Source organism: Entelurus aequoreus, linkage group LG23, assembly GCF_033978785.1.
Source record: "Entelurus aequoreus isolate RoL-2023_Sb linkage group LG23, RoL_Eaeq_v1.1, whole genome shotgun sequence".
In the NCBI taxonomy this organism is placed as follows: domain Eukaryota; kingdom Metazoa; phylum Chordata; class Actinopteri; order Syngnathiformes; family Syngnathidae; genus Entelurus; species Entelurus aequoreus.
In genome coordinates this window covers 14,957,446-14,971,237 of record NC_084753.1, presented here as the reverse complement: position 1 = coordinate 14,971,237, position 13,792 = coordinate 14,957,446, and the positions used below count along the sequence as shown (strand labels likewise).

The 13,792-nt window shown below is 38.6% G+C and overlaps 1 protein-coding gene across 9 annotated transcripts in view; it reads left to right on the top strand.

Moving 5' to 3' along the window:
• ptprk (protein tyrosine phosphatase receptor type K) overlaps positions 1-13,792 on the top strand; it is a 213,173-nt gene that overhangs the window by 145,634 nt on the left and 53,747 nt on the right. For all 9 annotated transcript variants that reach the window (XM_062033962.1, XM_062033969.1, XM_062033961.1 and 6 more), the window contains exons 13-20: positions 445-564; positions 1,968-2,077; positions 2,152-2,353; positions 2,437-2,542; positions 4,920-4,992; positions 5,416-5,538; positions 5,683-5,757; positions 8,095-8,131. In XM_062033962.1, coding sequence (XP_061889946.1) covers positions 445-564; positions 1,968-2,077; positions 2,152-2,353; positions 2,437-2,542; positions 4,920-4,992; positions 5,416-5,538; positions 5,683-5,757; positions 8,095-8,131 — 846 coding nt within the window. The remainder of the gene's footprint in view (positions 1-444; positions 565-1,967; positions 2,078-2,151; positions 2,354-2,436; positions 2,543-4,919; positions 4,993-5,415; positions 5,539-5,682; positions 5,758-8,094; positions 8,132-13,792) is intronic.

Below are 13,792 nucleotides of genomic sequence, written 5' to 3'. Positions count from 1 at the left end.
AAATCAACGTCACAACCTGACATTGAATAAACATCGTCGAAAAGCGTGTTGTTTCAACATTAGGTTAGGTTTGAGTTGCTCAACGTCAGGACCTAATTCAACAAGTTCTCAACGTTGTTTCAATGTCTTGTGCCTGCTTCGATGTTAGATCAGCAGCCAAATTAGGAGCCTTTGTTTTGAAAGAGTTATTATTATCATTTATATGCCAAATAATATATTGTGCAATATAGATTTTAGGCCATTTCTCTTTCTTAGGCATACAGATGCAAAAAAAAAAAATTGACCACCAGTAATACTTCAAATGCAGCTAAGTTACTAAAAACATCAGGAAGTTGCCTATAGACACAACTGGCACTGGTGATTGGTATTAACATTTACTGTAATACATATTTCCAATTACGTAGGAACATTTAGATTTATCTCCTCCTTTTTCCCCCATTGCAGCACCACGCCACGTCGTTGGAAACCTGCCGCCGTACACCAACGTCAGTCTGAAGATGATTTTGACCAACCCAGAGGGGAGAAAGGAGAGCGACGAAACAATCATCCAAACTGATGAAGATGGTGCGATACGCAACTTCTGTCTGTCTTTTCTTTGGTCTGCCTGCCTTGATGCTGCACTTTAACAACACTGAACTCTTAGCGATAACACGGAGAGAGTAAACGCTTTGAATTCTGATAAATAACATTGGTGTAACTTGTACCTGCACATAAATTGTACACATTACATTACAGTAGGTATGTGCGTGCGACTTAAGCATTAAGGAGTAGGACTCTTCAGGACTAGCTTCAATGTGCTCAAACGACCACCAGGTAGCATCTGTGAGCATATAGAAGTCTATCATCTCTATCTCTTTCGGACTTACCCGGTCGGTAGTACGTTCGTCACGCGCACTTTAAGTGAGGGATGAGGCAAAAACTAACCGAAACCCACTGTCAGGGCTGTACGCTTAGCTTTTTCACTAAATTAGTAGCACATACATTTTTTTGTAGCTCAGTAAAAAAATTGTAGCAATATGAAATGTCTTAAATGTCACAATTGCATTATTGATACAAGGTACAGGCCTGACCTTATACATATAAACACAATGCCATAATAAGACCTACTGTAATGCTCAATTAAACACAGAGAACATCCCTAAACTGTGCTGGCACTGTCGCTAACACGAGTGTAGGGCTGGGCGATATGGACCAAAACTCGATATAGTTTGGCCTGTAAACTAACCCATTAATGGAAATATTCGTTGACATAACTAAATAGCTCCACCATGGCTTGTTTTTTCAATTTTCGGGACTGATGAGGATCACAAATACACACAAACAAGTAAGAAAAGTAGGTTTTGTATAACAGGATCCCAACTTGAGAGGTATTTTTAGGTAAGAAAAAATAAAAAGCCTGGCAAATCATATAAGAAAAGTCAAATATAATCTCAAATCTTCTTCAAAAAAACATTTAACTATGCTCAAATATTTAGCTAGCAAAAAGACAAAAGAGCAAAATGTGAAAAAGTGTCCTGGTTTTTCATGTTTAAACATGAATATAATTGACCTTTAACAATGGTGTTTTATAGGTAAACATTATTATAGGACATACACACAAAGTGGGTTAGGATTAGCCTCCCAGCGCCAGTGATCAGTCACAGTCCATATGGTTATTGATTAAATTTATCTCAAACATGCATACAGATAGACAAAAATGTTCCCAAATTCGGATGGATTTATTTTAGGAGCAAAATGCGATGAAAGGGTTGAGTGCTTTTTCTTTTTTTTTTAAAGTCGCACCGTCTATTTTTAATAGCATTTGCGAGTAAATTTGTCGCACTGTACAGCCCTGACTGTGCTTGTGACATTATTGCTGAAGCTCTCAAACAAGTCCGAAACCTTTTGAAGCTTTCAGTAAAGCTACTGCATTTATTTAGCATACATATTAGAGTTACGTGTGCAACTTTGTGTCTCTGCGTGAACAGTTCCAGGTCCAGTTCCCACTCAGTCAGTACGAGCTACACAATTTGAGGACCGGATCCTCCTCTACTGGAAAGAACCATCGGAGCCCAATGGCATCATCACACAATATGAGGTTGGCTGGCAAAAAAAAGAAGATCGTAAATATTATGACACTTTTTTAAAAACGTGGTCTTTGCTCTGCCACAGATCAACTACAGTGGTCTGCGTTCCTTTGACCCATCGGTGCCCCTGCAGCGCCCCGGGCTCCCGGTGTCTTTACCCTCCAACGCCACCCATCACCTTTTCTCCCAGCTCCACCCGGGGGTCACTTACCAGCTTTCCATACGAGCATCCACTTCCAAAGGATTTGGTACCGCCACCACTCTCAATGTGACGACCAATATTTCAGGTAGCCGACACAACAGATTTACCACATGTACTGCAGTCCTATGACGCATGTTACGCCGGTGTAAACATGTTGTCCCTCTTCAGCCCCGACAATTGATGAGTATGATGGCTCGGAGGCCTTTTTGAACGAAACTGCCACGACCATCACTGTTCTGTTGAAACCAGCCCAGGCCAAGGGAGCACCTATAAGGTAACACAGGATTAGACATGCAGTGTATGACATTCATCACATCCATTTTCACTGGCTCACGCATGTCTCTTTAGTATTAGCTACTGTAATTACCATGCTATAGAGTGAGCGCACCTAAATATATAACATTTTTTATTCAATTTGATTTTGTACATTCATTTATTTACAAGCCGCAGCTGTTCACATTAAAAACATGGAATATTTACACATTCAGAGCGGTCTGGGTCACAGACATGGTCACACTGGTGAGCCAATCAGAGGCACACTAGGAAGGGTCATATAGTGGATTAAATGGATGGGTAAGTAATAACTAGCATTGATAACTCTTTCAGGTGTGTTGTAGTAGTGCCATGGTTGTATCTACTAGATAGTTTAGTCAGTCACTCAGCTGCTATAGGTGTTGTCGTGACAACGGCGTCTGGCAACGTTAGCCAGCTAGCAGTTAACGGAGTAGAGCTAAGGCTAAGGCTATTAAGGCCTACTTCACTAATAGTAGTAGTACTGAAATGCTGTATCTGTACATTACTGGAGGATCTTTTTTTTTCTCCTACCTCCACTTTTACTTTGTTAGATATATTGGATGTTGCCAGACGTCATCGTCACATCAACATCTGTAAAAGCTGAGTGACTGACTAAACTATCTAGTAGATACAACCATGGCACTACTACAACACACCTGAAACAGTTATCAATAGTATGTATTACTTACCCATCCATTTAATCCACGCTACAACCATGGCACTACTACAACACACCTGAAACAGATATCATTACTAGGTATTACTTACCCATCCATTTAATCCACTATATCAGTGGTCCCCAACCACCGGGCCGCGGCCCGGTACCGGTCCGTGGATTGATTGGTACCAGGCCGCACAAGAAATTAAAAAAATAAAAAATTAAATTAAAAAAAACTTTTTTTATTAAATCAACATAAAAAACACAAGATAGGGTTGTTTCTTTCCGTTATTAATATTTATGGTTCCTACATTATATATCAATACAGTCTGCAGGGATACAGTCTGTAAGCACACATGATATTATTTTTAAATGAGACAACTTTTCAAGCATTACAAAAAGGTTGGGGATCACTGCCCTATATGACCCTCTGTAGTGTGCCTCTGATTGGCTCGCCAGTGTCTGACCATGTCTGTGACCCAGACCGCTATGGCTGCAGTGCCCTCTGCTCGTTGTTCAGGGGAGTGTGTAACTCCACATTCAAACTCGGTCACATTTATTTCTGCATCTGGTTTGTGGTAGGAATGTCTCATCGACACAAAAGCAAATAAGCGATCCACATATGCAAATTCAATACAAATACAAATACAAAATCAAGCATATTTATATTAAAATCTCAAAAATATTGATTTATTTGTATGTCATATTTTTATATTTATAAATTTTATTTGTATATATTTTCAAATCTCAAAAATATATTTACAAATACGCGTTTATTTATACAAATGATTTGTATATCACATTTGTATTTGTATATTTATTAATATATGCATATGTATTAATATCATATTGATATGTATAAGTTGATGTGAGACAATTTTACTTCCATAGAAATGCAATGAAAATGATCTTGAGCTGTTAGATATAATGTTGCAGATATATTTAAAGAACTCAATAAACACAACCAAGTCCTGCCTGTTTTTTTTTGTCATTCTAGCTCTGTACTGTAAATTAAAATTGTTGTCTACTGTATCAAAATCAATGTAATGAATTATTAAACTATTCAATAATTCATTGCCTAACCTCAAATATTCCACTTCGCAACATAGCTTGCATTTTTCCATTATAAAAAAAAAACTGAAAAACTAAAAAAAAAAAATTAAGTATATAAATTGATAGGTCGGAAGTTGTTAAAAGATTTTAAGCGTTGAAGGTAAAAAACAAAACACAATTTTTGTTGACTAGTGACGCTTTAATGAGCGGATCCCTTTTGGATCCTAAGAGTAGGTGTGTATAGTCAATCTTAACCTTGCACAAGGGTTAATGTGAACAATTTTAATGGTCCAATGCGACATGTTTGGCACTTTCAGATTTTTGAGTGCAGTGAGATTTGAGTACCTATTTAAGGTTTCATGTTAAAATTTTGTCTGTTTTAGAGTCTATTTAGTGTTTTCGATGCTTATAAGTGGCTGTGAAAGCTGTGCGAAGAACTTTAGATGCATATAATATTCAGAAAAATTCCTACTTCACGGGAATTCCCCTATCATTTAAGTAGAAGGGGTCTGGAACTTCACCCCCACCATAATCGAGGGAAAATCTGTACATGAAAATGTGTTTATCAATATTTTTAGAAACACATTATTTTAACCATTACATGGATGTGTGAATGGTATAACATTGACTTTTTTTTTTTCAACAGTGCCTATCAGATTGTAGTGGAGGAAGTGAATCCCCGGCGAACACGTCGCCAAGCCTCCTCCGACTGTTTTGAGGTAATTATGAGTATATACAGTGAATACACTATCCACTGTTATAGGTAAATATGAGTACATACAGTGAATACACTATCCACTGTTATAGGTAAATATGAATACATACAGTGAATACGCTATCCACTGTTATGAGGTAATTATGAATACATACAGTGAATACACTATCCACTGTTATAGGTAAATATGAATACATACAGTGAATACACTATCCACTGTTATAGGTAAATATGAATAAATACAGTGAATGCGCTATCCACTGTTATGAGGTAATTATGAATACATACAGTGAATATACTACCCAAACTAAAATGTTTCATAGCAAACATGCATTATTTGGCTCGAGTGTCCATTGAACTCCGGCTCTCATAAAATAAATATGTGTCAAGTACATTTTAAAACTCGCCTTCTTCCCTTCTCTGCCAGGTTCCCGTTTCCTACCACAGTGCATCAACCGGTGGATCTCCGTATTATTACGCCGCTCAGCTGTCGCCCAGCAGCCTCCCAGAGCCCCTCCCATTCACCGTCGGAGACAACAAGACATATCAGGCATGCGTTTTAGGCTCAAGCGTGTCGTTTTCCAGGAGGTCCCCCATTTATGGACCTGCACGGGCATCAGCTGAAATCCAGGTTGTTAAAGCGAAACTGTTGTCTGACGGTCAGTTGCTTTTTTTTTTTTTTTTAAATCCACAGGGTTTCTGGAATGCTCCTTTGGCCCCAAGGAAGAACTACAACATCTACCTTCAAGCTGTTAGCAGCACTGAGCGGGTAAATATTTCTTCACATGGGGACTAAAGAAGCACACAATGAACTTTAAAAAGTTCAACGTGCAAACTTCTGCAGATGGCAAATAGATATTTACTGTGTGAAAAACATGACTCAGCTAGTGTTATTTCTGGAGGCTTATATATAAAGGGGAACTATGATCATTTTAATCTACATTTTAAGCATCTCTTTTTGGTTTAAAGCAGTGATTCTCAAACACCAAAGATTCACTTGAGTGATTAGTGTATTATTTTCCTATATTCAAACACAGTGTTACTGTTCAAACTGTGTGTAATGTTACAGTGGCCAACTTGTTGAATACAACCTCTACCTTGTTTTTAATGAATACTTACGCCGACTAGCCTACTGTATTTTATTGTTGGTCATTATGGTGGTACTTAGAGAGCCAAGTGTTTTCTGAAGTGGTACTTAGTGATTGAGAACCACTGGTCTAGATAATACGTATTGAATATGCTTTGGTGTAAATGTTGCATAAATTCTGCTCCAGTCAATTTTATACCCTGTTTTTTTGAGTCCGTCTGCAAGATGTTCAATTGTGGAGGCGTTCCCACATTGCAAATAAAACTACGCCCCACCCGCTCCAATATGTATCTTGAAGTCGTCGCCGCTATTATTTTTTCCAGACACGGTCGAAAATAAACTTCATAATTGTTGTATAGATTCACCCGGTCACAACAATAGGTACACCTGCACACTCGCCGATCGATTCAGACCCCCTAAAAAAATGTCACTGCATGTCGCACGTCGGTATTATTATGCACATGCTATAATTATATGAAGATAATACTTTATCTTACATTTTTGATTCCTCACAGCCTAAATGCATCAACCTTATGATTTGACACTTGTTTAACACAAGTATCCAACATTATAACATTTGTAAGAGAAAAAAGACAAAATTCATCATATACTGAACAAAAATATAAACGCAACACTTTTGTTTTTGCTCCCATTTTTCATGAGTTGAACTCAAAGATGTAAAACTTTTACTATATACACAAAATACCTCTTCCTCTCAAATCTGACTTAATCTGTTAGTGAGCGTTTCTTCTCTGCCAAGATAATCCAGCCCGTCTCACAGGTGTGACATATCAAGATGCTGATTAAACAGCATGAGTATTTCACAGGTGTGCCTTAGGCCAGTGGTCCCCAACCACCAGGCCGCGGCCAGGTACCGTCCGTGGACCGATTGGTACCGGGCCGCACAAGAAATAAAAAATTAAAAAATTAAAATGTTTTTATTTTTTTCAATTAAATCAACATAAAAAACAAAAGATACACTTACAATTAGTGCACCAACCCGAAAAACCTCCCTCCCCCATTTACAGTCATTCACACTCATTCGCACAAAAGGGTTGTTTCTTTATGTTATTAATATTTCTGGTTCCTACATTATATATCAATATAGATCAATACAGTCTGCAGGGATACAGTCCGTAAGCACACATGATTGTATTTTTTTATGACAAAAAACAAAACAAAAAACTTTGGTTATGCAAACCAATTGTTGCAGCAGCTGTCCGGGTGGCTGGTCTCATACGTTCATGGAGGTGCACCTGCTGGATGTGGAGGTCCTGGGCTGGTGGGGTTTCACATGGTCTGCGGTTGTGAGGCCGGTTGGATGTACTACCAAATTTTCTGAAACACCTTTGGGGACGGCTTATGTAAGAGAAATTAACATTAATTTCACAGGCAATAGCTCTGGTAGACATTTTTGCAGTCAGCATGCGACTGCACGCTCCCTCAAAACATATGAAATCTGTGGCTTTGTGCTGTGTGATAAAACTGCTCATTTCAGAGTGGCCTTTTATTGTGTGCAGCCTAAGGCACACCTGTGCAATAATCATGCTGTTTAATCAGCATCTTCACACGCCACACCTGTGAGGTGGGATGGATTATCTTCGCAAAGAAGAAATGTTCACTCACATGGATTTGTGAACAATATTTGAGAGGAATAGGTATTTTTGTGTATGTAGTAAAAGTTTTAGATCTTTGAGTCCAACTCATGAAAAAAATGGGAGCAAAAACAAAAGTGTTGCGTTTATATTTTTGTTCAGTGTAGTACCCTTTTAAACTTCCAAAGCAAAGACGGCTCTCACTCAACAATAATACATTTACGTCATATTTCCTCTGTCTTTTTGTTTTACCACTTGTGAACTGTGGTTTTGATGAAAACTGATCTACAACGCCGCACATACTCAGAATGTAAGCTTGTCCCAGTCAAAGGTTATGTCAAATGTATATGGAACTGTAATTTTCTTGATTAATGTCGTATTTTGTGTGTGGATCCGTGACTCGTTTGTGGTTTCTGTGCTTCAGGAGACTAAAACGCAGTGTCTGAGGCTGGCTACGAAAGGTAAGTCATTCTAAAAGTTGTCATGCCACTTTTGTTTTACCCTATCTACTTGTTTTTTTCTCACTCTTAAGGTTTTTTTTTATATTTTCAGTAACAGATTGTTGTAAACTGAATTACCAACGTATTATCCTCTTACTTGATGGAGTGTTGGATAAGAGCACACATCCGCGTCATGAGTATTAAGAGATATAATACTAGAGAGAGTAATGTGTTTGTGTGTGCACGGCGGGAAAGGATCAGAGTCTACAGTCGAGATGGGATGTTTTTATCTGGGGCCATATGTTTGACAGACTAATACACTGCTTTTAGAAGGTGCTTGTTTAATCCCCGCTCATGCACCATCAAACACACAGAGTTGTTTTGAGGAAAGATTTTATTAATGGCAACTGACGGATCAGAGCTGTTTACAGGAAGGACATAAATAAGGTGAAAAACATGGCTGTTTTATCAGGGAAATCCACTATCGTTTGCCTAAAACATATTGTTTGCCTAAAACAGTCATGACATGTTAAATGAGATTCCAACACTAGTGACTGGTACCGCTCACATTTGAACCGGTACCTGGGAATCAATACCGTTACTTTGTGTGTGTTAATAAATATTAATTGTTTTTGATAATGAAATCTTATTTTTCATTGCAAAACGTACTGCTGTCCACTTGTTCCATCTTGTTGTATTGTAACATTTCTGAGTCACATTTGCATGTATGACATTGAGTTGTAAATAACAGTTGCAAGTCCAAAATGTTACATAAAAGTAGTGTATAGGTTTTGGTGGGTTTTTGTTGTTGTTGCACCTTAAAAAGTGTTAATACTGTAAGTATTGCACTTATTACCAGCTGTTTAAATTGAATGTGCATCTTAGTTAACAGATTTGGAGGTGTTGAAATCGCCATGTAAAATGGCTAATGCTAATCAATACCAAAGCCAATGTAGCACATTTGCGGAAAAGAGGAGCCTTGATGTATTTAGGTTGGAGTGTTTTTTGAGTCAATTGTTTTTTTGGGGGGCATTGGAAATTACAACATTACTGAGACGTAGTTTGGCTGAGTCGGCAACGAGGCGTGAGGTCATAAGCAATACAAGTGCCGTAACATGGCACCGTTGGATTTTTCAATGAATCGGTGTCTGGTAGGACAGGCGGGATTCGGTCCGTCCCAAAAAACTATTGGATCCGCACTATTTTTTTTCCCACAACATCTTTATTGTCATGATTTCTTATTTATTTCCTTTACAACATACATTCATACCTTGTATATTAAAATTGAGGAAATGAGAAAAAAACAGTAGATTGGTGACTACTTTTTCGAGTGCGGATAAACGGAAGGCAAGTGTAAACACACAGCAGCAGCCCAAAACCTGCTCTCTAAAAATACTTGAAAATGTAATGAAAAAAAACGTCATGTTAGTCAAACGACTAACCAGAAAGGTCAGAGTGGCTGCACATCCTATTGTGGCGTGATCGTAATCGAGTATTGTCAGCCTTCACTGAACTGACAGACCTCGCTTTGCCCTGATAGACCTTGAAGGATTGTAAACTAGACTGTAAAAAGGGACATTATTTCCAACACAATCAGCTTTAATGACTGCAGAATGAATCATTAAAGCTGATTTTTTTGAGTGCGTGTGTGGGTGTGTTGCACAAAGGCCAGGTTATGGAGCAGATAGAGCCGTTTGGGGCAGGATGGCACGAGGATATGGCTCCTAGTGCAATCATTACCACTCACATATCCAATTCTTTTCATGCAATGACCTGCCTTTGTACATATAACTGGTGTTTGTAAAAACGTTTACTGGTAGCGAGTAATCTAATTACTTTCTTGCCGTTACCGATGCGTTTGATGTGACGTAGCACGCTACTTTTGATGTGGTTTTATGTCAACACGACACCGTCAGAAGCACAGCGAGGTCAATGCAGGATATTTATTTTGACTAATGAGAGCAGCAACCAACAACACCCTAAAATGAACTTGATATCATTTAGGAAGCGGCAACATCACAAAGCAAACATGTAGTACACGCACACATACACTACTACTGCGTGGGAATAATGACCAACCAATAAATGAAAGAAGTGACAAGCTTGACATACAAGCAATACCTTGTTTGTGGACAAGGAGCTATGATAGCCATCGAAGCACATTTGATCTCTTTGTTAACCAAAGACAACACAGTAAAGTGAAAAGGTTCAACAGAGCCGTTAAGGTAACAAACACAGCTCAGCTAAAATTCTGCGAAACTTTGCAACAGGCATTGCCTTTTAAAGGCACACAAACACACACTCGGCTCTCATGAAATGTCTCTCAACTACCAGATATATTTTTTTTTTAGGTAATGCAATAATTACTTTCCCAAGTAATTAATTACATTCATTGAAAAGTAATTGTATTAGAAATTCCATTAATTGTTTGGTAAAGTAACAAGCAAGTACAATTAATTACTTTTTAAATGTAATTTCCCAAGAACTGCATGTATTGTAAAGGAGGACACACTGCAAGTTAAAAGCAAAACTAGTTAAATGGACTTGATGAATGTTTTGCATCTTCATCAAGCCCAGCATTGAGCAGGACACATAGACATAGGGCATGTCCCCAAGTGGGGGCTTGGTTCCAATTTAGATGGTGTCTCATTTCACCTCTTAAATAAAGGGACAATCGGGAAAGCTCATGTTAGCGGCGTCGTCATATTGCAACTGCTAACAGGCGTCTCTCAAATAGGCCATTGTTTGCTTTTGTCTAGCAGCCCGAAGAGGTAGAAATATGAGTGAGGTGACAGAATTGAGATTTTCATGCAGCGATAAGGGAAAAACACAGCGAATGGTCACAGAGGTCAGGCGACATGTCGCTTCCTTTCTCTCTGCCCGTCTGCAAGGGCGCGTGCATCGGAGCGTGCATCGGTAGGGAGGATTAAGTGTTGGTGGTCCTATTAGGTCATCTTGGCTATTGTCATTGCTGCCTCAGGCCCTTTTTATTCTCTGCATGTATGTGAGCGTTAGTGTACTGACCTGGATACTATTTTTTTACAGAAATTAGAAGCTACTGTGCACATTATGAGGTCGCACTTGGAACCTTTTTGACTTTTGCTTTCGTTTTTTTTATAACTAAGTACAACAAAGGTAAATCTGGATGACCGTCAGTCATATCAGGTGTTTTTCTTTTTATGTAGTACAGTATAGGGTTGTCACGATACCAATATTTTAGTACCAGTACCAAAATGTATTTTGATACTTTTCAAAAAAAAAAAGGTATCAAAAGCAAAATGTCATTATTGGCTTTATTTTAACTAAAATCTTATGATGTATTCAATACGTTTCTTATTGCGATCAAAGAACAATTTTGTCATTAAATAAAATAGTGAACATACGAGACTACTTTTCTTTTATTAGTAAGTAAGAAAACAAAGGCTCCAAATTTGGCTGCTGACATGCAGTAACATATTGTCATTTTCCATTCTATTATTTTGTCAAAATTATTATGGACAAGTGGTAGAAAAGGAATTATTAATCTACTTTTTCATTTACTGTTAATATCTGCTTACTTTATGTTTTAACATGTTCTATCTACACTTCTGTTAAAATGTAATAAGCACTTATTCTTCTGATGTTTGATACTTTACCTATGTTTTGGGTGATACTACAAATTCTGGTATCAATCCAATACTAAATAGTTACAGTATCAAATATTGGTCATAATTAAAGTTATCATTTGTCCAGGGACATATTTCCTGAGTTTATAAACAATAAAAGACAAAATATTTTGAGATAATAAAAAATATCAATGTGATCGTTGTAGTAAGAACTATATACGGCTCTAGTACTTGGTATTGTTGCAGTCGATGTCTGTGTAGATCCACCCATTTGTTTATATTGAGGAGCGCTAGCATGCTGTTAGCAGTGAGCTCTTGTATCCTCCTACGGTGTGTAGTGAAGCATGTTTAGCTATTCCTCGTCCTGCAGGGATGATACTTATAAGAAACTTACTTTATTTGTTGCCATGGAGGCGAGGATTAGTGATTTAGAAGTAGGTAATACACTGCCGATTGCGGATGGACGTTAGCCGCTAGCTAGCTGGCCATGTTTTAATACAGACCTGGGCATTCTGCGGCCCGTGGGCCGCATCCGGCCCTTTGTACGTCCCTGTCCGGCCCGCGTGAGGCCAATTATAAATTACAAAATAAATTTAAAAAAGTATCTATTTCGAGTGTGCAATACAACGGTGCTGCTTTTGTTTTGAAAAGCGTTATTTGTATTACTTCCGTGTGGACGTATGCTCGTGCGCGCAGCGGCAATCACAAATTACAAAATAAATTTAAAAAAACATCTTTGTCGTGCGTGCAATACAACTGTGCTGCTTTTATTTTGAAAAGTGTTATATGTGCGTATGTCCGGTGAGGGAAGGCGCACAGCGACAAGTGATGCCCGGTTATCCCCGGGACGCTAAAAAGAGAAAAGTTGATGACGAATGGCGTGTTTTCAACAAGACATGGACTGCCAAGTAAAGGTAAAGCCGTGTGCTTATTTGTGGTACACACGTTGCTGTGTTTAAAGAGTATAGTGTAACGACCTGCTGAAGTAGATGTTGTCTTCTTGAGTTGCGTAAATGAGAAGTGAGGAGACGTGCGTGTGGAAGGAACGAGATATGTTGAGCTGTGTTAGTATAGCTTGCTCAATAAAAGTTTAAAAAGAGCGTCAGACTTGGTGTGCACTTCTTCTGGACGCTACAATTGGTGTCAGAAGTAAAACTTTGCGCATACTGCACTGTTTGTGTGCTACGTCATCGGGAGGTACGTGCCACGTGAGGAGCTCGTCGCAGAGAGAGAGAGAGAGAGAGAGAGAGAGAGAGAGAGAGAGAGAGAGAGAGAGAGAGAGAGAGAGAGAGAGAGAGAGAGAGAGAGAGAGAGAGAGAGAGAGAGAGAGAGAGAGAGAGAGAGAGAGAGAGAGAGAGAGAGAGAGAGAGAGAGTTTACAGGTGCAGCCACGCTGCTTGCCACGGGGGGAATTCCGCCCTCAATGAAGACTCCCAGGTTTGATGGCAAGGCGAACTGGGAGGCATTTCATCCCACTTGTGACATCAATTGTAGCGTCCAGAAGAAGTGCACACCAAGTCTGATGCTCTTTTTAAACTTTTATTGAGCAACCTATACTAACACAGCTCAACTTATCTCGTTCTTTCCAAAAGGAAAACCAATCCTCACTCCTCATTTCCGCAACAGCAACGCTTCCTTCTTCTTCGCCAATCACCTTACAGGCATGCTACGTTCACAACAAAGAGGATGCAGGATAAAGTGATAGAAATTGAAATTTTTGTATTGTAATATACATCAGGAAGTGTTGTGTAAGAAAGTGTTAAAAATAAAACCATCAAAAGCCATCTGCTTTTGAATAAAGATAAGTTAGGTTAAATTAAAATATTATTATTATTATTATCTATCTTACGGTATATCAAAGATAATTTGAGCAAAATTTAATTGAAATATTGTCGGTGTGGCCCTCCAGCAGTGCTCGGGTTGCTCATGCGGCCCCCGGTAAAAATTAATTGCCCACCCCTGTTTTAATACATCTCCTCCAGAGCGGTGCTTCAGTGGGAAAAGCTTAACCTTTATTGTTTGTTTTCAAGTCAAAATATATCCAATCTCCTCCTTATGTCTCCACAGTTTGTCTGCTT